Source organism: Schistocerca serialis, chromosome 7 (assembly GCF_023864345.2).
Source record: "Schistocerca serialis cubense isolate TAMUIC-IGC-003099 chromosome 7, iqSchSeri2.2, whole genome shotgun sequence".
In the NCBI taxonomy this organism is placed as follows: domain Eukaryota; kingdom Metazoa; phylum Arthropoda; class Insecta; order Orthoptera; family Acrididae; genus Schistocerca; species Schistocerca serialis.
Genome location: NC_064644.1, coordinates 135,764,352 through 135,786,201, shown reverse-complemented (window position 1 = coordinate 135,786,201; position 21,850 = coordinate 135,764,352). Strand labels below are relative to the sequence as shown.

Sequence of the window (21,850 nt, the reverse complement as noted above, 5' to 3'; positions counted from 1 at the left end):
GCTGACCGCAGGAAAAGCAATGTTCATTACTCGTTGAGTGACTGTTTCTCACAACTACACCATATAATCAAAAGTATCCGGAGACCCATTACTAGACATTAATGGCAGCTTTAACGTTTCTGGGGAACGGTATCAGTGAGGTGTCTGTGAAGCAATTGCAGGCCATTCTTCCTCAAGAGCTGGAACCACAAACGGTAGTGATCAGTGATATAAGGGTCTGGGCCGAGGTCGACGTTATACAGTTTGTGATCAAAAGTGTCCGAACACTTGGCTGAAAATGACTTACAAGTTCGTGGCGCCCTCCATCGGTAATGTTGAAATTCAATATGGCCTTGGCCCACCCTTAGTCTTGATGACAGCTTTCACTGTCACAGGCGTATGTTCAATCAGGTGCTGGAAGGTTTCTTGGGGAATGGCTGCCTATTCTTCACGGAGTTCTGCACTGAGATAGGTACCGCTGTCGGTCGGTGAGGCCTGGCACGAAGTAGACGTTCCGAAACATCACAAAGGTGTTCCATAGGATTCAGGTCAGGATTGTGTGCAGGCCAGTTCATTACAGGGATGTTCTTGTTGTGTAACCACTCCGCCACAGACCGTGCATTATGAACAGGTGCTCGATCGTGTTGAAAGATGCAGTCGCCATCCCCGAATTGCTCTTCAACAGTGGGAAGTAAGAAGGTGCAACTTCAATGTAGGCCTGTGCTGTGACAGTGGCACGCAAAACAATAAGTGGTGCAAGACCCTCCATGAAAAACACGACCACATCATAACACCACCGCATCCGAATTTTACTGTTGCACAACACACGTCGGCAGATGACGTTCACCAATAGTACTTGCAGTGGATGCTGATGCAGGTTGGAATTCTGTGTCTGGATAGATGTCTGGCTATTTATTACACATTACGACCCTCTTCAACCGCAGCGGTCTCTGTCAGTCAACAGACGAGGTCGGCCTGTACGCTTTTGTGCTGTACATGTCCCTTTACGTTTCTGGTTCACTACCACATCGGAAACTTAGACATAGTACGTGAGTTCCGCGGAGCGCCCCATTCAGTTCTCTCACGATGTCTAATGACTACTGAGGTAGCTGATATGGAGATCATGGCAGTAGGTGGCAGCAAAGTGGACCTAATATGAAAATCGCATGTTTTTTGGGGGTGTCCTGATACTTTTGATCGCATAGTGTACCTCATCCCACAGGTATTCCACTGGGTTGAGGTCTGACGCTGAGCAGCCCAGTCCAATTTCATTTCACAAATGTTATTGTCAACAAACTACTGTCCAACATATGCTGTTTTATGACAATGTGCACTGTCATGCTCATGCAAACAATCTTCGTCCGTGCGCAGTACACAATGCTGTAAAATGTCATCGCGTCCTCCTGCATTTCATATTTTCTTAAGCGCAATATGAGGACCATACCGCAACGACGAATAACACCCCCACTCCGTAATCCCACCTCCCTCTTACTTCACTATTGGCATTACACATGACGGCAGGTAAAGTTATCCAGGCTTTCACGAAACCCATACTCATCCATCGGATTGCCTCAGGATACAGCTTGATGCAACACTCGCTATCTTTGGTTTTCAGTAATCCACACTCCAGAGGCGTCGTTCTTTATATCACCTCAAGCATCGCTTGGGATTGGAGAAAGAAGTATGTGCCCTGTGAAGAATTGCTAGACCATTGTAACCCATTCATTTTAACTCCCTACGCGCAGTCGTTGTACTAGTTGGACTGCTGATTCCACTTTGGATCTCACGAATTCTGTCCACTGTTTCCACGTTGTTTTTTTACAACCGTCCTCTGCTCGAAAGTGCCTGTCCGTCAGTACATGAGGTCTTCTTGGCATTGGTTTAGCTGTGGCCATTCGTTCGCGTTTCCACTTCACAATAACAACTGTTGAATTGGTTAGCTTAGAATGGAAATGGAAAAGCCGTGTGGCTTGGGTCTCCCGTCGGGTAGACCGTTCGCCTGGTGCAAGTCTTTTGAATTGACGCCACTTCGGGACTTGCGTGTCTATGGGGATGAAATGACGATGATAAGCACAACACAACACCCAGTCCCTGAGCGAAGAAAATCTCCGACCCAGCCGGGAATCGAACCCGGATCCTTAGGTATGACATTCCGTCGCTGTGACCGCTCAGCTACAAGGGGCGGACAGAGATTGCAAGTTTTCTTTTACTCAAATAAAACGAAAGCCTAGTGCGCATTAGAAGACACTGAGCCCTCCCACTGACTCATTGTGCTGTGGCTGTTTCTCTATTGACAACCCACTACTCCCAGCCTCTTTCCCGCAGGTCACGGAACAGACTCCTGATTCAGTTCATACGTGCCACTCTGTACGAAACAGTGTAAAGTGCATGTCAAAAGCGCAAGTAGTTTTACAGGTGCTTAACGTTATCATATCATCTATTTTTTTTTTTTAAAAAAGAATTCTCTCTCGTCTCTTCTATTGTCTGCTGCATAGCCTTCAGTATGGCAAACTTACATTGTAAAACAGATTTTGCACATTTCACGGGGTTTATTTGGTCACGTTAAAGCAAGGGAGTGGGAACTATATACAAATAACGAAAATATAGTGATGCTGAGCACCTGAAGTTTTGCTTCCATTTTTTAATAAAATCACATTTCATGACGGCGTATGTCTCCTGTATTGTTTTATGTTTCACGGTCTCAGCTCCAGTGCGACTCGCAATGGACAAAAGCGGAACATTTAATTTTTTTAAGAAAGAATTTGTAGGGATTAAGGTCGATAACCGAATTCTACAAATAGTGGATGATAACGTAACAGTAGATATTAGAGCAAGTTATCTTAAGCTCAGTAATGATAACGTAAGATAACCCACTTAACACTGTCAATATACAGCTAAAATATGCTCTTGGTTGACAGAAACGCAATCAAATGACATTTAACACTGAAATGTACGACCAAGCTGCTTGACTCTGCGGATGAATCGAAGAATGTCGATAAAAAAATGGCACAGTTCGAATTCAAAAACACTGCCCTGAATTTGGAACCTCTTATCAATTACTTCACTATTTTTTATCAAAACCATTATTTACTCAGAAATTAAATTACACTTAGTGTACTAGAGAGCCAGATACTTTTCAGTACAACATTATGATACTGCAGCTGATTGACCGTGATGCAAACTTCCAATAACTCTGCCATGAAGTAAAAAAAAAATACGTGAAAAATAACTATCGTAACTGCCGTTCATAGATTATGCATGAAATTCTAGTGAATAATACAATTTCAGACAATATAATTACAAACTGAACTAAAAAAAAATTAAAATTTCATTATTTACTGTTTTATGGTCGTTCACTGAGTTCAGATAGGACAGAATTCCCAACGATTAATGGTAACTGCATATACACATTGTTTACATTTCTTTCGAGGTAAAAAAAAAGTTAACTTTCCCTGTGTCACCCTTTTTTTCTTCTTCTTCTTCTTTGTCTACTTCTTACTATTATTATTTGTATTACTTCCATTGCTATTACTGTGGATGTCTGAAGTCTTACATGTGTGTGAGACTGGTACTTTCAGTAGGCACAGGAGCGTATGCTATTTCGAACTTTCTGTCAGATTAAAACCGTATGTTATCAGAACTAGATATTCCAGTCTGGGCTGTGAGTCGAGTCGGATAGCTCAATCAGTAAGAGCATTATAAGCGAAAAACCCAGTTCAAAGTTCTTTCTGATTCCAGTTTTTGCCCAACACACAGTTTTAATCCGCAGGGAATTACCACTTGTGTAGTTTACAATGGTTGATAAGTAATTAAGAAAATAATGATCCGTCACCTCTCAGTTAATTATTTGAGTGGAATTAAGTGTTATGATGACATATTTTAATTACATTTCTCAAACTGGGGCAACTGCCCATTTATTTTTGTTGCTCCCAGATTAATTACTCTAATTAGCATAGCTAATTAAAATTGCCAGATTTTAGTGAATTATTTGTAATTAACATATTCGGTTGTTGTAAATTTATTCTACAAACTAGACAATGCAATAAATCCGTCACAACGTAAATGGTTTGCTGAAAGTTGCATTAACGGAGAGACACCATATAAAACTGATTGAGAAAGGTTGCTCATCCTGAAGGAAGTATGTCACAAAAGCCTCCTACTGCAATTCTTTTTCTCTTTTCACCCGGTGATTCTGACCAGGTACGATTCATAGAGAGACGGGTTTCTAAGAAGAGTGAAGCGTTTCGTTACGGGTCTTTTAGAAAATACGAGAGCACTGCAGAGATAATCTCTAGCGGCATACTTCAAAAGAGAGGCGTTGTCCGTGACGGAGAAGTTTACGATTGCAATTCCAAGAGCGTGTAACACGGGGAGTCTAGCAACGTATTACCAACTCCCATAACAATAACAACAAATGACGATGATGAGTTTCTCGAGCTCATATGCGGTTTTAGGGATATCGCACTTCCCGCACATCATTCACTGATAGAACAGGAAAGCAGGAAATGATAGTAGTACCTGAAGTAAACTGCGTAAGTATGTGGAAATAACGAAATAACATGAATCTACAGAAAACGTATCTTTCTTCGAAAGTGTCAAGTTTATTTGAGATGGAAGGAAGCAGCCGATGTAGGATTCGTCGTAATAACTATATGGCGCTGCCTCAAATCGACAAATCTGGCTTATGTACCCTAGACAGAGGACACGAATACCACACCGTATATCAGATGCAGCGATGGTGGAACCAGCATAATAGTTACTCTTGGTCTCACACGCGTATGACATAAAACACACGTCTTTAACGTGACTCAGACATTATTCTTCAGCATAATAGTTACTCTTGGTCTCACACGCATCTGACATAAAATACACATCAATGACGTGACTGAGACATTATTATTCGTAGCTTTTAGTTTTGCGAGACATTTACAGCTATCTCCGGCATCAGACTGCCACACTTTGGCGTCGCTCATTTACAATCGCTACTTGCGATCGCTTACCTCAACAAGTACCACAGATCCGCTACCTGGTCTAGGGCGATGAAAGACGTAGCAAAGTTAAGGAAAGCTACAAAAATTTATTTCATTTGACGTGTCTCTAAACTGCTTTGTTTGACTGCTAATCTGATATATGTTTGTCCTGCATTCCAAATCTAGCCCACTAGCTATGTGACGTGAGCTCTTTGAAAAATAAGTATTCATTTTTTCGTAGCCTGCAGTCACAAATACCGTCACAAATTTCATATTAAACTACAAGTGCATGTTTCTAACTCACAGTTTTTGGTTCAAATTGATTTATTTTATTATTTAGTTTGCTCTATTTGCACAATCTCACCTATAATCAGTGGCCTTCCAAATAGAAACCCCAACTAAAAGCAGTCTGTTTTTATTCAAAACGTTCGCAGCGTATTCTGTAAAAAGGTTTGCTCATCAAAAAACATTCTTTTTTTCTGTGCTATTCTTTTATTTTAAACTGAGACTCAATTTCTTAACTGACTTTTTATACAAACAATAGAGCTTCTGCAATGCTTGTTTCAAATCCTGTGTTACGGAATTCTTGAATCCTGTCACGAAATGAACGTAAAGCATCAGTAGCGACTTTCAGGTTCACTTCAACCTATTGCCATAGTTTACTTATACTGTTGACACGTTGTAAAACCTCATACCACACGTGCATTTCAACAATAAACTCAAAAGTTAACATTTCCTTCAAGACTGCTTCACAGTCGCTAGGAGTTTCTGAATCACCAGCTCTATTTTTCAGGTCACTCACGCTTTCGACGACGTCATCAAACTGCTAAAATATCGGTTTTACAGCTCCGATTCTACTTTCCCATCGTGTTTCAGACAGAGGTTTCACTGTCAATTTCAGTTAAGTTTAAATAAGATCCCAACGCTTGCTTGATTTTGTAAAAAGCACATAAACTTTATTGATGAGGCCGAAAAATGTTTTAGCTGTTGTAGAATTATTAGACGGATCTGGCTAAAGCAGATTGCAACAATGACATCCACAGGTCGTGAACAAAGCTCGTCGATTAATATTAAGTATTCTTGTTCTAACACCTTTATTAATGCCAGCCATATTGGCACCATTCTCATATCCGTGACCTCGACATTGCGGATGTCTAGGAAATTGTTTTATTGTTCCTTTAAAATGGCATTTGTTAAATACTCTCCCGTTGTTTCAGCGACGTCAATAAACCCAACGAAATGTTCCTCTACCTCTCCAGTTGAGTAATTACAAAATCTTAGTATTATTGACATTTGTTCCACAAGGCTCGAAAACCTGGTACAATCGAGCATGAAGGCATAATATTTTTCTTGTTTGACTCTGTCTATAATTTCGTTGATAACAGATTTGGACACTAATGTAATTAATTCATTTTCGATGTCGTGGGTTAGATAATGCTGACGAATTTGCTTTTCATTAATACGGATGATCGGACGTGGGACTGAACCATCGTCTTCCCGAAAGCGTGATACGTTGCAGGTGCTCTTTTAGTGTTAGATAATATTTGGATAACAATTTAAATAGGTCTATGAAATTTCCAGTGTTTCCGCTGTCGTTCTGGTTAAGGGATTTTCGATGCTCTCTAAACACCAGATTGTGTGAAGCTAAGCATTTCATAATATCGATCATTCTTTCAAAAAAGTTATACCAATACTTTTGTGATTCCCTAATCAATCTCTCGTTTTCTTTATCTACCGTTTTTCCGTATTTGCTTCCTTTACAGAATACGCAGATCCTTACAGTCACAACATCCTTCTTTTACTGTTTCTGCAAATGTGAAAAAAGTAGCCTTCAACAGGTTTCCCTAGGTTTTGTTGGGGACCATTTTGAATTAAATCATGATACTGCGAATCTGTTAATAGAAATACCCACTTTCCCGAATCTAATTCTATAAATGACTCTCCTATGTGAACATTTTACTCTTCATTATCACTTTTGAAGTCTTTATTCGGCTCACATTCTCAGATCAGAGCAGTTTCACCCAACTCTGATGCTGTGTCAGAAAGGGTAACAGATTCATTTGACCCTGAAGCTGGTTCTGTTTCAGAAACTAAAGACGCTTGGATAAGAGCTTCATCGGAAGTCACTGGAGCAGTTACACCTGAAGTTTTTTTAAGAAATGTCATCATGCTCGAACTCATAGCTTTGTTGTATGTAATCGTCTCAGCTTTTCATTTTCATTTTGATGCGCCGGATTCCCATTTTCCCCCCGTGTCCCTGTCTCTTGAGGGCCCTCCAGACATGATGACCTAAAAAATATTTTGTGCTAAGTACGTTGATAAGTACAGTAGGACACTTAAAGTTCAGAATGTCACAGTATAGAGCGAATAAGCTGTGTGATTATCATACGTGGCAGAATATTTTTTTGTACTCTTTCATGTATGATAGCAGGCAAATAAACAAGCGATTTTCATACGTGGCAGAATAATTTTTTTAATTCTGTGATGTATGACAGCAGCCAAATAAATACGCTGAGAAATGTGTTTGTATACTTACAATCGGAGGGATTCCTTTAGTGTGTATGACTGATATTGGTACAACCACACCTTCAGAGATAAAAGACTTATTCACTTGTACCAGTTCAATAACATGAAACGAGAATGAATTGTCACTAGGTAGGATTGGTTCCAGAGAGCTGATATAACTGGCAAAGACAATGCTCCTGCCTGTATTGTCTCTTCCACAGAGCGCTGTTTCGTTTGCTTGTTGTCGGCTTGAAGTGTCAATACGGAAACACTGTACCTATCAAGCGAGCTGTGAATATGGAATAAAGAAAAGTAAGTGTATTTTCCATTTAACATGTATCTTTCTTTAATATGGAAATCAGTTTCTTAAGTATTAAATTTAATAATTTATTTTACAAATTTTTTTAGTCTCTATGAACGACTTTGCAACAGTCTCCCTCGAGTTCCACGCGTTACTGCCGTCTAGTGCGCATGAGCTGATTTGCGACAGGTACATCCCGCGCGAATCGTCTAATGTTATAGGCCTAACCAGAACCAGTGCACGCTTGGCGCGCTGCCGCATAGGAGTACACCTTAGATTCAGTTTGTAATGGGGCTTAACTATCATAATGTTGCAAGGCGACCCTCTCGATAAATACTACTACATTCGTACCGAAATAGAGATGGACAACTAAGTAGCTAAAATTTTAACAGTTTAATCAACTTTTTTGCGAGTCCCCCACAGGCACGAGGCCGTCAGCGGTCGCCGGCGCCTAACGCCGCCACTGAAAAAATTTAACAGTTTCTTACCTCTCTGTGAGCTAGCGTCTTTAAGAAAAGGCTGTATAATACGACACGCAGTATTACGGCTTGCAGTAAAATGACAGCTTTCAGTTTCGCTAGCAAAATTTTCGGAAAAACCGTCCAAATCGGTTATTCAAGTTTGTGCCCACTTGACACTGTCCTCTGTAACAATGTTCCAGACCTGAATACGTATCGGAACATTTTACCGACGCTTTCAAAGTAATGGGAGATTCATCCATCTTCTATAAAGACTGGATTTCGATTCTCGAGAGTTAGTCAGCGAAGCCAGTCTCTCATCTGCAGAAAGTAGGACTGCGCTCATTTTTGGCTGAATGAGACAAACTATCGCCAGTTGTAGCGTTGTTACTGCCATTATACGTATAATTAGGCACTTACCATACTCAATTACTTTTAGTATTCTACCAAATTACGGGCTCTAAGAAACCAAACTGTAAATAATGGTATCTTTACATATTTGGAGGACTAGAGTAAACATACAGCGTCGTCATATAAGTGCTGATTGTTTCACAAAATGCCTTTCATACAATCTACGTAAGCCACTGCTAGGTCGCTCAGCTTACTGTTCTGAGATTCAGTCATCGTGTACAGTCTCCATCCCCTCCACAAGACATTCTCATAGAATAAAACTGTATTTTATTAGTCAGAAACAACTTAAACGGAAAACGTATTGTCTGATAGACAGGTTGGTCACTAATAGTTTGGAACGCTTTTAACAATGTTGCAGGGTAGAGTGTGCTGAGGAATAACTTATATGAAAAAAAATCGATACGTTCCGCCGTTTCCGAGCAAACAAGCATTAAAGTTAGCCAATCAGACCGTTGGACTCACAAATTCAAGCAGCCCGCCAGAGCCGGTGTCGCCAAACGTGTGCTTCGTTTGATTTCCTAAAACTGAATGAGAGAGCGATACAAAAGATGAACATGGGACACTAGTAACTACTGAATCTGAGCAGTCTCCGTGCGCTATCATTTACGCTGCAGAGCAACTGACTCTGGCGGGCCGCTTGAATTTGCGCGCACAACCTTCTAATTGCCTAATTTCAGTGCTAATTTCCCAGCACAACCTACCCTGCAACACACTTATGAGATTTTCAGATTTTTCCGACCCCCTCAAAAAATCGTCTTCTGAGTATTTGATTGTAATATGTTTAGCTACATCGCTTCTTCGATGCGTATACAATATTATGTTTGTGCATTGAAGACATTCTTCATCAAAGACTGATAATTCTGAGTAGGGTAAGGCAGTACAATTTCGATATAGGTATAATTCCGATCAACATAAGGTTCGCGCCATTTTTCAGTTTCGTAGTCTTTGGACCCTTGCCTTTGCATGGCGTTGCGGAAGGTTTCTACAGCTCACCCTGTCTTTCCCCTGAATACGACAGATTGTGCTACAGAGATAATATTTTTTTTCCTGAGAGGTAAGTGAAGTTACACAGTTTTATGCGCTTTTATAAACTGATCAGTTTCCATGTGCTTGTAAATTCTGTATTAGTAAGGTTGGAGACTTGTTTTCCTTTCCGGCGTGTTCTGAGGCATCTATAAAAAAAAGACGGTGTGACATGTGCTGCCGTCCCTTGGCACAGTTCAGTACTATTATTTACTCAGGATTTCACTGTAGCCAAAGCTCATTTCAAACCAGAAAAAGGTACAATTTCGATAGCCCAGTAAAATTTCGATCAATGCAGTTCTTTAGTTTAATCCGTCAAGACTAGTTATTGTGTCCTCATTATACACTATTACTACAAATAAGTTCTCTACATTTAAATATATTTTGTCTCGTGAGTTTTCAAAGAAAATCCATATTTTTTTCGCTTACAGTCCCTGAAAGCAACCAAAAAAGAAAATTTACAATGAATGGATTCCAAATTCATTACATGAGGCAATAAGAGCCTTCTAACTGCGTCAGAATTATACGATATTCCTTTCAGCACCCTGCATCGTAAAGTACAAATTAAAAAGAAAATACAAGCTGGATTACCTCCTACTATAGAAAACAGAATTGGTCCTCCAGCGGTATTCAGTTCTGAAATGGAAGATGCTTTGGTTCAGAAAACTTTATTTCTAGAACAGCGACGATTGGATATATTGCCACTCCAGTTAAGAAGAGCTGCATTTCGGTTGCCTGTGAAAAATAATTTGAAACCTCCATGGAACTTAGGAAGCAAGGTTGCTGGAATCGATTGACATAGGGCATTTATTAGGAGACACACTAAGCATAGCCTGCAAAAACTCGAGGGTCTCTCACGATCCAGAGCTGAAGCCTTAAATAAAGCGAGAGTAAGTAAATATTTCCAGAATTTGGAAAAAATCTTAAAGGAATATGATTTGTTTGATAAACCGGAGTCTATTTGTAATATGTATGAGTTCAGCTTTTTCTTAACAACAGACCCCTAAAAATAGTCGTAAAGGTAAGCGAGAAATTGTTTCGCTAACTAACGTGGAATGAGAGTAAAATGCGACTGTTGCTGCATGCATGAATACATCCGGTACGTATTTACCACCAGTGGTAATTTTCAAAGGACCGAGGAAAGCTCCTGAATTTCAAAATGGGTTACCTCCTGGCTCCATTGAGGAGATGAGTGAATCAGGGTACATTAATGAAGAAATCTTTAAGAAATACAAAAGAGTGGTTAGTATTACAGTTGTTATGGACGACCATGGCAGCCATACCACCTTGGATGATGTAGAGTACTGTCAGGAAAAAGGGATAGAACTTTCGGAATTGCCTCCACACAGTACACTTTTAATACAGCCATTACAATTAAGTTTCTTCAAGTCTCTGAAGGCTCAATATCACAGAAATGCAACTGAGTGGATTCGTAACCCCCAATGAAACCACTACAAAGCCAAGATTCTGTACTATTTCCTGTGATGCCTGGAGTAAAACTGCATCTGAATGGTGTGCAATCAAGGGTTTCCAGTGCACAATAATAATGCTCTTCTGCAAAGATGTTGTTCCTGAGGAGAAATTTGCATCTTCAACGTTGTTCGAGGCTCCTGCTTCTTCAGCCTCAAAGAATCAAGCTACTACCAGAATTCTGGACGAGGTGCGCATATCTTTAAAAGATGTAACCGAAGACCACGGAAAATCCGTAGGACCAGCATCCAGTACAATTTCTCAGCACGATTATGTCAAGGACATTGCCAACTCCAGAGAGAAAGGTATCGTCTCGAAAAAGGAAAACACAGACATCAATTCGACTAACTTAAGGTGAAAACCTGGAAAACCACCGCAGCAAGACAAATATCTTCAACAGGCACCAAACACAGAAGTAAACAAATGCAACAAGAACAATAAAAAGAAATGTAATACTAGGAAAAATGATGGAAGAAGTGTTAAAAGCGTAAAACCGCCAGTAAACAACGAGAATAACTGTGGATTCTGTTTCTTGCATTATTATAGTGCTGAATCATTGGCAAAGGGTGACTGGATTCGCTGCTTTCTAATGTTTGGTACCACGAAGTTTCCGTCGGCGCCCGGGGTAAAAGTGCTTTTTATGTGGAAGGTGACAATGATCAGAATTGTACTAAGATGTGATCACAATTGTACCTAGTGTGGTACAATTTCGAACAATTTTACTCAATTCTGCAACCTTTCCTTGTGTTTAAAGCAAGACTTGAAATGGTGTAAAATTTGTGCTGTACATTCATTAAACAACATAGAACAAGTGCCATAATTTAAATTATTTCTTTCCTCAACGTGTTTTCAGTTGCAATAGCATTTGTCCGAAATGAGCGAAATTGTACCAACTTACCCTATTGATTAAATTTATACGTCAGCAACCATGTATCACCTTGAGTCAAGAATGGTGATCTGCCAGTATCTAAAAGCATTGATTGAAGTGTGGCAAACTACTGTTACTATTATTACAATCAGAGTACTGGGTCAGACAAAATTAGAAGCTTGATGTATGATTTAGCGACTCAATATAAGCTCACTCAGTGACTCTCCAGACAGCGCAGGTATAGCGAGAAAATTGGTCCTCTAGAGCAGAGCTTCCCAAAATTTTCCTCTGATAGAGTGCTCTGAAAATCCTATTGGTGTGATGGAACACCTTGCTTATTTTGAAAGTTAAAAAACGTTTATGAATAAAAAAACGTGTTTTATTCAGTGATTACTTTGATCACTTCAATTTCAAATCATTATTAATAAAACAGAAGTCATAGTAAAACAATTTAAAAAAATTTGTATCGTCAAGATGTCGGAAAACTGCCCCATTATTGATGGTTTTTCGTAGAGCACTTAGCCACTTCCCCGGAAAGTCATTGTTCCGCGGAACACAGTTTGAGAAACACTGCTCCAAAGCTACATCACTGCTCAGCGAACTGGAAGGTTATCAGACTGCCTCTTGACGAATGGCCAATATTGCTATAGTTAGAAAAATAATCAGGATTTACCATGTCGTCTGTGCTACAGGCGATCATACGAAAGTAGAAATAATTTAAAATAAAATACTAGCGCGCTGTCAGGTTCAACTGTTTATAAAAGCTTTACTACAGTCGTTTTATCGTAAGATCTACCACTGAGCACCATCCTCTCAAAATACTGTCAGTTGGATCTCATTTATTCAGCTACATTTATCAAAACGCCGCATTATTCAACGGTGCACAAACCCACACCAAAGTGATACGAATCATTCTACCTTGACAGCTCACATACGTCTCTCACAATTTTGAAAAGGCAAAAGAATTTTTTTTCATTTTTTACCAGATGCTTTTCTTTTATTGTGGTTTATGTCCTTTATCAGCAAAAAAAATGCGAAATTGTGTAAGTCCATCTTTAAAATTTAGTCCTCCACAGACAAAATCCACAAAAATTCTCTCTCTTCCTAACCTGAATTATTTATCACGTTCTTTACGAGAAAGTGTTTCTGACCTCTGCTAAACAGCTCAGCTGGACAATCACAGTGTTCTTTTTCCATTTCGTTGCCTCCGAACAATAAATGAAGAGTGAGTTACAGTTTCTTCAGACACTCTGTAGAACAATGGTCATAGGTACGATTTCTTTACACTTACAATCTCGTATGGCTTTCGTTACCTTGCAAACAGTTTCCTGTAGTAAATCAATTTGCTACATCAACTCAAAATACATTATTTATACACATACCAAAAAAGTTTTGCTTCACCCCGGTTGCCAGAACTCCTGAAGATAGACGGTGACTGTGGATATTGTATCACAGACACAGTCCCTTTAGTCGGCCGCTGTGGCCGAGCGGTTCAACGTGCTTCAGTCCGGAACCGCGCTGCTGCTACGGTTGCAGGTTCTAATCCTGTCTCGGGCATGGATGTGTGTGATGTCCTTAGGTTAAGTTAGGTTTTAGTAGACCTAAGTCTAGGGAACTGATGACCTCAAATGTTAAGTCCCATAGTGATTAGAGCCATTCGAACCATTTGAACCACAGTTCATTTGACTGCTCAGAGATGTCACTAAACCCGCCTAAAGATGTAAACAACCATGCATGAGCAGCGTATATTAGATGGAGGGGGTCCGACCGTCGATCAATTCCAGTTATTGCACCAGGAAGGAGGTATACGACTCGTGTTGTCTGTACTTCAACAATGCCTACATCTACATCTACATCTACATACATACTCCGCAATCCACCATACGGTACGTGGCGGAGGATACCTCGTACCACAACTAGCATCTTCTTTCCCAGTTCCACTCCCAAACAGAACGAGGGAAAAATGACTGCCTATATGCCTCTGTACGAGCCCTGTTCTCTCTTATCTTATCTTTGTGGTCTTTCCGCGAAATGTAAGTTGGCGGCAGTAAAATTGTACTGCAGTCAGCCTCAAATGCTGGTTCTCTAAATTTACTCAGCAGCGATTCACGAAAAGAACGCCTCCTTTCCTCTAGAGACTCCCACTCGAGTTCCTGAAGCATTTCCGTAACACTCGCGTGATGATCAAACCTACCAGTAACAAATCTAGCAGCCCGCCTCTGAATTGCTTCTATGTCATCCCTCAATCCGACCTGATTAATCGACGTGACTGTGATAAGCGCTACACCACTAATGGAGTATTCAAACATACGGGATTCTTTTCCCTATTCATCTGCATTAATTTACATTTATCTATATTTAGAGTTAGCAGCCATTATTTACACCAATCACAAATCCTGTCCAAGTCATCTTGTATCCTCCTACAGTCACTCAACGACGACACCTTCCCGTTCACCTAGACGATCAATATCGCGGTTCGATCGCGTCCGCATTGTTACTTTGTGAGAGGAAGGGCTCTCAACAAAGGAAGTGCCCAGGCACCTAGGAGTTAAAGGAAGGTAAGTTGTTCGGACATGGAGGAGATACAGAGAGAGAGGAACTGTCGATGACATGCCTCGCTCACGCCGCCTGAGGGCTGGTACTGCATTGGATGACCGCTAACTACGGATTATGGCTCGGAGGAACACTGACAGCAACGCCACCGTGTTGAATAATGCTTTTCGTGCAGCCACATGGCGTCGTGTTACGACTCAAACTGTGCGCAATAGATAGACGGATGCGTAACTTCACTCCCGACGTCCATGGCGAGGTCCATCTTTGCAACCACGACACCATGCAGCGCGGTACAGATGGGCCCAACAACATACTGATTGGACCGCTCAGCATTTGTATCACGTTCTCTTCACCGATGGGTGTCGCATATGCCTTCAACCAGACAATCGTCGGAGACGCGTTCGGAGGCAAACCGGTCAGGCTGTGCGCCTTAGACATACTGTCTAGCGAGTGCAGTAAGGTGGAGGTTCCCTGCTGTTTTGGGGTAGCATTATGTGGGGCCGTTGTACGCCGCTGGTGGTCATGAGAGGTGCCTTAACGGCTGTACGATACGTGGGTGCCATTCTCCAACCGATAGTGCAACCATATCGACAGCATATTGGCGATGCATTCGTCTTCATGGACAACAATTCGCGTTCCTATTGTGCACGTCTTGTGAATGACATCCATCAGGATAACGACATCGCTCGACTAGAGTGGTCAGCCTCTTCTCCAGACAGGAACCCTTTCGAACATGCGTGGGATAGATTGAAAGGGCTGCTTATAGACTATGTGACCCAGCAACCACTCTGATGGATCTACGCGGAATCGCCGTTGAGGAGTGGGACAATCTGTACCAACAGTGCCTCAGTGTAGTTGTGGATACTATGGCACGATGAATACAGTTATGCATCAATGCAAGACGAGCTACTGGGTATTACAGGTACCGGTGTGTACAGCAATCTGGACCACCACTTCTGAAGGTATCGCTGTATGTTGGTATAACATGCATTGTGTGGTTTCATGAGCAATAAAAAGGGCGGAATTGGTGTATATGTTGATAAGTATCTGTGCAGGTTCCGGAACTCGCGTAACCGATGTGACGTAAATCTTTTTTTGATGTGTATTCACTATCTTTCAGTGATATAGGTTTCGTTGAATATCAGTTTCCAGTGGAATACTGTAGGTATCTGTTGGTCAACTGACGTGACTTCATGTCGTAAGTTTCCACCGACCACATCAGTACTGTCAGTTTTAGCAGAGGCCAAAATGCCATCTCTACGATCTTTCTTCTTCATTTGCATAAATTCAACAACTAAATAACTAAATTCGGTTTAGATGGTTAGCTCTACTGCTATTATTTACCGCATTATTTATCTATACCTAACACTTCCTTTCATAACTAATTGTCAAACCAAAAAGTATCTAAGGTTGGGCACTTTTATTTATAAAAGTCATGTAAGGCAATGTGCCTGTACAATAATATCGTAACACGCACAATGACATGGTTGAGTGTACAGGGATTTGACAGGAACATGGGACCACCAAAAACACAGTACGGTGTAGGAAACTTGTTGGCATCCAAAACAGCTTCCATTCGTCTCGGAATGGGTGAATACAGGTCCTGTATGGTTTTAAAGGGAATTTTGTATCATTTTTCCTGCAAAATAATGGGATGTTAAGGGAACGATGACTGAGCGGTCACGCACCTTCGCACCTTTCTCTCCGAAGCAGACCACAAAGACTCAATAATATTGAGATCTGATGCCTGTTGTGCGGGTTGGGAAAGATGCAATAATTCAACCTCGTGCTCACAAAATCAGTTCTGGACGATACAAGCTGTGTGAACAGGAGCCATATCGTCTTTTAACACAGCATCGGCTTTGAGGAAAAACATTATCAAGGGGTGGACCAGACAAGCGAGAGCAATCATGGAATACCATGCTTTGGCTGCCGGATCATCACCAAATCTCCGCTATGCCCTATTGGGCCGTAAGCTCGGTTAGAATACGGAAAGAATTTGAGACAAGTCTCGTCCGGCCAAATGACTTTCTTGCATTGCTCCATAGTGCAGCTTTTACGGCTTCGGTACCGCGTTTTCCTGTTACGGGCATATACTTTACTGATCAGTAATTTTGGAACTCCCCTTGCCAAGCATTTCCCTGCAAATGATGCTTCCTTCGAAATGTTTTGGTGCTGACAGGGTTCCTGTCGTCCTCTACTTCGTCACAGTCCTCTTCAATGACCGTGTGTGACGATCACTCAACAGTCACTTTTGTCCGCGTCCTGATTCGGCAGATGAAGTTTTTCCCCTTCTCTGTGTGTGGTATAAATCTTCGATGTGGTGACTCTAGAAAAAAATCGACGGCTTGTCCCCATTCAAATTATTTAGTTCCTGCATACCGTAATCACAACGAAACATGACACTATTCTGGCACGACCGACAACTGCAACGTGTTGAGGACTTCGTACATGTGCCGTTCCTAGACGAATAAGACAGCGCAACCTGCAGGCTTGGCTGTCATCTGCGTTTATGTTCAAACATGCACTTCTCTAGTAGTTTCCTAATTTTCGTGTAGCCCCTGTATCTTCAATGCCGAAAGGACAAAGATACCTAGTGACAATTAGTGTATGGCTCCTGGGAAACGCTGCAACGACTGACTTGCGGCGGGAGTGTTTCGTGGGAGGAGGAAAGGGGACGGGACCGGGGGATGGTAGGGAGGAGAGGGTTGGTCCTCGAGGCGGCGGCTGTGTCAGCTGAGCTCGTCTCCGCTGGGCCAGGAGGAACAATGCGCGGCCAACCGCGGCCTGGACAGCGTCTTCGCCCAGCGATTATCGGCTTCTTCGGACACCTAAAAATCGATGCCGCGCCTGTCGCGGCGCTGCATCAGCTCACCCTTTCCGCAACGTTGAACCCGCACTGCTTCTCACAGACCGTAACGAGTGAACTGCGCTGCCTGAGCTTTTCCTGTTCGCTGTTATTTTCTTCTTTATCTGTAGTTGTTTACCTCCCCAATGTAGGCGGAGTCTTAGCATGGAACCTCTTTTCAGAGTCATTGCCTTCTCTAATAGATAAGAGATGAAACCTTTGTCGATCATCTTTTAATAGAAAACGGGTCGTATGGTGTAGAATGTTATGTATTATATTCTTTTAAGGAAAACAGTAAGATGATCCCACTGGAAATACTATGCACAGAATGCCAGCTTAGTAGTAAGTGACCTATTCAGTTTCCTATTTACACAATGTTAAACTAAGTTTCAGTTACAAATAGTAGATGAAGATTGTAAATTCAAGTTCATTTTTCATCAGTTGTTAAATATACAGTGTTGGGGGTGTACGTGCAGATATTTTTGTTGATGACTGAGCACAGTATACTGAACAACATCCCATTAGTATTTACTTCATTTGCAGACTAAGAATTATTGCTACTGCAAATAATATGTTTTTAGGGTGGTTCGCACCTCAAAGTATGCGTGGCACAAACAAGCCATTAATGTTTATTTTCACCTGGACAGCAGGTTATGTATTTATGCGTGGATGCACGGACACAAAACAGGTAGTCTGTACTGACAGGCATAGATCATTTTGCGGTGCAGCTATGAGTGCGCAGAAAACATCAGGTTGTAAATTATTTGGTACATCTGCGGGAACACTGTTAGACACAGAGAAAACCAACTAACACATTGATGAGGATACATATTAAGGTACTAATTATCACCGTATTTCTACCTATACCACTAACATATCTTATCTTTACATAAAAATCTTTTGTTTTCTTTTTAGGGTGCTGTGCCTCAATTAGTAAAAACGGAACCCCTATAGGACTGCTTTGTTGTCCGTCTGTCTGTATGTCCGACTGTTAAAAACTCTTTTTCTCGGGAACGGGTAGACGTATCAAGCTCAAATTTATGTCGTATATTAAGGGCTATCGTCCCTTGGCAGTGTAAAAGTGTAATCTTCTAAGTCAATGTAATCAAATGATACGACCATTTATGTGGCTCGAAAACTCTCTAATCAAAACCTGTAGGGCGTTTCCAGCTGATCTAGAATCATGAAAGCAGAGTTGCACAGTATAAGTAGAGGAAAAACTCCGAAACCGTTAATTTGTGTTGGTCTGTCTATTTGTCTGTTAAAACCCTTTTCCTCTGGAATAGTTTAACATATCAATTTCAAATTGAAGTCACATATTAAGGTCTATGGTCTCTTGGCGGTGTAAAAATTTTAAGCTTCTAAGTCAGTGAAGTCCCCAACTTGTGTGACATATTTTGATACTCGCAAACTCACTCATCAAAACCGATAGTGTGATTTCCCTTGACCTAGAATGATGAAATTTGGCAAGAAACAAGACTTGGCACTATAAGTAAAGGACTAAATCCAAAAATTGTTAATTTGTAATTATAAAACACGAAAAAAATTTTGTTGTTTTTTTATTATCCGTCTGTCCGTTTGTCTGTCCGTCTGTTGACACACTTTTTCTCTGCAACAGGTGACATACCGAGTTCAAATTTATGTTACATATTAAGATGTATGATCCCTTGGCGGTGTATAAAATTTCAGATTCTAAGTAAGTCCAATCTAAAGATTCGGTCATTTAAGTCTACTGTGACAGACAATGCGCAATTTTTCAAAAACACAACTTTTACTAATGCAAGTTTAGAAGGTTGATGACTGAACAACAAAAGAAGGTAACAATAACGATGCCAGTAAGTCTCCTAATTAAGGCAAACAAAACTTCACTTATAATTTTCCACAAAGGTCCATGGTAACACACACACACATTAGTAAAAGTCCAATTCAGAGACTAAGACATAATCTTCAGCAGTCGAAGTCCACGAGGTCGGCATCCGGAGTGAACTGAACTTCGGGGCTGGTTCTAGCTCCTAAATAGCTGTCTCCAGTCAATCAAATTTTGGCGTAGTGACACTTCCTGCAAGCCGTGGCTCGAGCTCCCCCTGCAGGAAGTAGTGCTCAGAATGTCTGCTTCCATTATCTTGTACGTAAATAGCCGGTGTTTACCATGGTGCTTTTGGTATGCCTTGGACATAGACAACCCCATCCTCTGTTGCGTAATATGGGTTGCCAGCCCTCAGGGGCTACCTTGGCTCCGGCATAACAATGTCACTTATTTTGATACTCGCAAATTCGCTGATCAAAATATATAGGTTACTTCCCGTTGACACAGAAACATGAAATTCGGCAAGAAGAAAAGTTTCACAGTAGAAGTAAAGTAAAAAATCTGAAGGTTTTTAAATTGTAAATATGTGATATAAAAATATCTTCAGAATCATCATCCATCAGAAACATACCAGACGAACTCTACTACATGCAAAGACAAAATATAAGTTTCGTAATGTTTTAGTAAGCAAATAAAAACTGAAGTCGCCTGCTCACTTGTTTTTGTATATTTGGGCTAGTCCTCGGAACTGGTTCAAATGGCTCTGAACACTATGGGACATAACTCCTGAGTTCATCAGTCCCCTAGAACTTCTGAGCGGTTCTAGGTGCTTCAGTCTGGAACCGCGCGACCGCTGCGGTGGCAGGTTCGAATCCTGCCTCGGGAATGGGTGTGTGTGTTATCCTTAGATTAGTTAGGTTTAAGTAGGATAAACCTAACTAATCTGAGGACATCACACACACCCATTCCCGAGGCAAGATTCGAACCTGCGACCGTAGCGGTCGCGCGGTTCCAGACTGAAGCACCTAGAACCGCTCGGCCACATCGGCCGGCTAGTCCTCGGAACTACTGTAGAGATTTTGATACTGTTGATATTTATATATACATAATTAAATTTGTATGGGACCCTCAATGTGCGAGTCCTACTCGCAACTGCCAATTTTAGTTAACGTAAATACCGCTGTGTGCCAACAAAATGTAATGTTTTTCCTTCTAAACATTCTGAATGTCATAATTTTTGCATCTCTTGTATCTTCTCTATCTTCTCTATAACTCACACGCCATTTCATGTGCGTTTTCGACATTTATCTGTCGTCTGAAGACGGCCTAAGATGTCAGATATCGGTTGATGAGGGAATATGTATAATTTTGTGCATTAGGAAGTGTTTTCTATTTAATATTATTCTGTTGTTCAAGCACCAACGGTAAGTCCAGCTAATATTTGTGGTTACTTACGCGTCATTCTTTCGTTCCATGCTTCTCTTTAATATAAGTCCACGCACGCTCGCTGTTATGCTGGCGCTGGAGAATATGTTTTGAGAAATTTACACTGAAGCTGATATTTCTCGACCTTTGCTCGGCAGTGAAGAAATTCTGTTTGCCTGCAGATGTCGGAGACAAAGCCCCTACAACTGGACGTGGCGGCTCAACAGCCGTGGCTGCCGGAGCAGGCCGGGAAGCGACTCGAGGACTGCTACATCCTGGGAGACGTCATCGGCAGGTCAGTGCTGCTTGCACAGCTTTTGGCACATCAATATCGTGGAAAGAAAGCCAGTCTTTAACTGTACATATTTTTCCTGAATGTCCTTGCCTTGTATGTAGTCACCGAATTCAACATTGAGCACAGTAAAGTTATCTAGCATTTATTCTTGAACGGTAGGTGATAATGCGTCCGGTTCGAATTACGAAATAATTTTTAAGTTTAGTTATATTTCATACACAGCGCTACGTGACTTCTTGCTCTTTGTGACTCAGAGTCACAAAACGTAAAACGTCCAGGGAGCACTTTTATGATGCTAATATTAAAATTATAAGGGACTGTGAACTAAATTAACAACCATAACGATAACTGCAATAATGAAACGATAATTATTTTGTAATGAATGTACGAACTAACTGAACGTAAGAGGTTAAAGATTTTTAATCGAGTCCTGCTTTAAAATTCAAAATAAGCAGGGTTACTGTGCGGAATCGCAAGCCTGAAGAAAAACTGATTTTTAATTTTTATGCACAAAAACCAAATACCCTGTGCAACAGAATTAAAAGATCACGTTTTTCGAAATCCTGTAATTGTCTCCCACTGCGATGCAAATGTTGAAACTGGGCCGAAAAGTGTCTACAGTTAGCGTAGTTAAAAATTTTCAGCATTTCGCGGCCCTGTCAGGAACTGTATGAATAATAATTTTAATTTTAAAAACCAACAGCCTCAGTTGCAAAGTTTACCTAGATTTACCTAGGTTTCAGTCGGAGTAACCAGACCATCTTCAGTATAAAAGTAACTACCGTTTGTCCATAGTGGACATCGTCAAGCTAAAGCAACAAATCCATAAATTATCGTCAGACTGTAAAAAACTTTGCCGGTCAGACTGGCCGAGCGGTTCTAGGCGCTACAGTCTGGAACCGCGCGACCGCTACGGTTACAGGTTCGAATCCTGCCT

General features: G+C 41.1%; 1 protein-coding gene across 1 annotated transcript in view; it reads left to right on the top strand.

Annotated features, from left to right (window-relative positions):
- LOC126412579 (calcium/calmodulin-dependent protein kinase type IV-like) overlaps window positions 1–21,850 on the top strand; it is a 586,558-nt gene that overhangs the window by 123,645 nt on the left and 441,063 nt on the right. Inside the window, exon 2 of the mRNA XM_050082230.1 lies at window positions 20,801–20,913. Coding sequence (XP_049938187.1) covers window positions 20,801–20,913 — 113 coding nt within the window. The remainder of the gene's footprint in view (window positions 1–20,800; window positions 20,914–21,850) is intronic.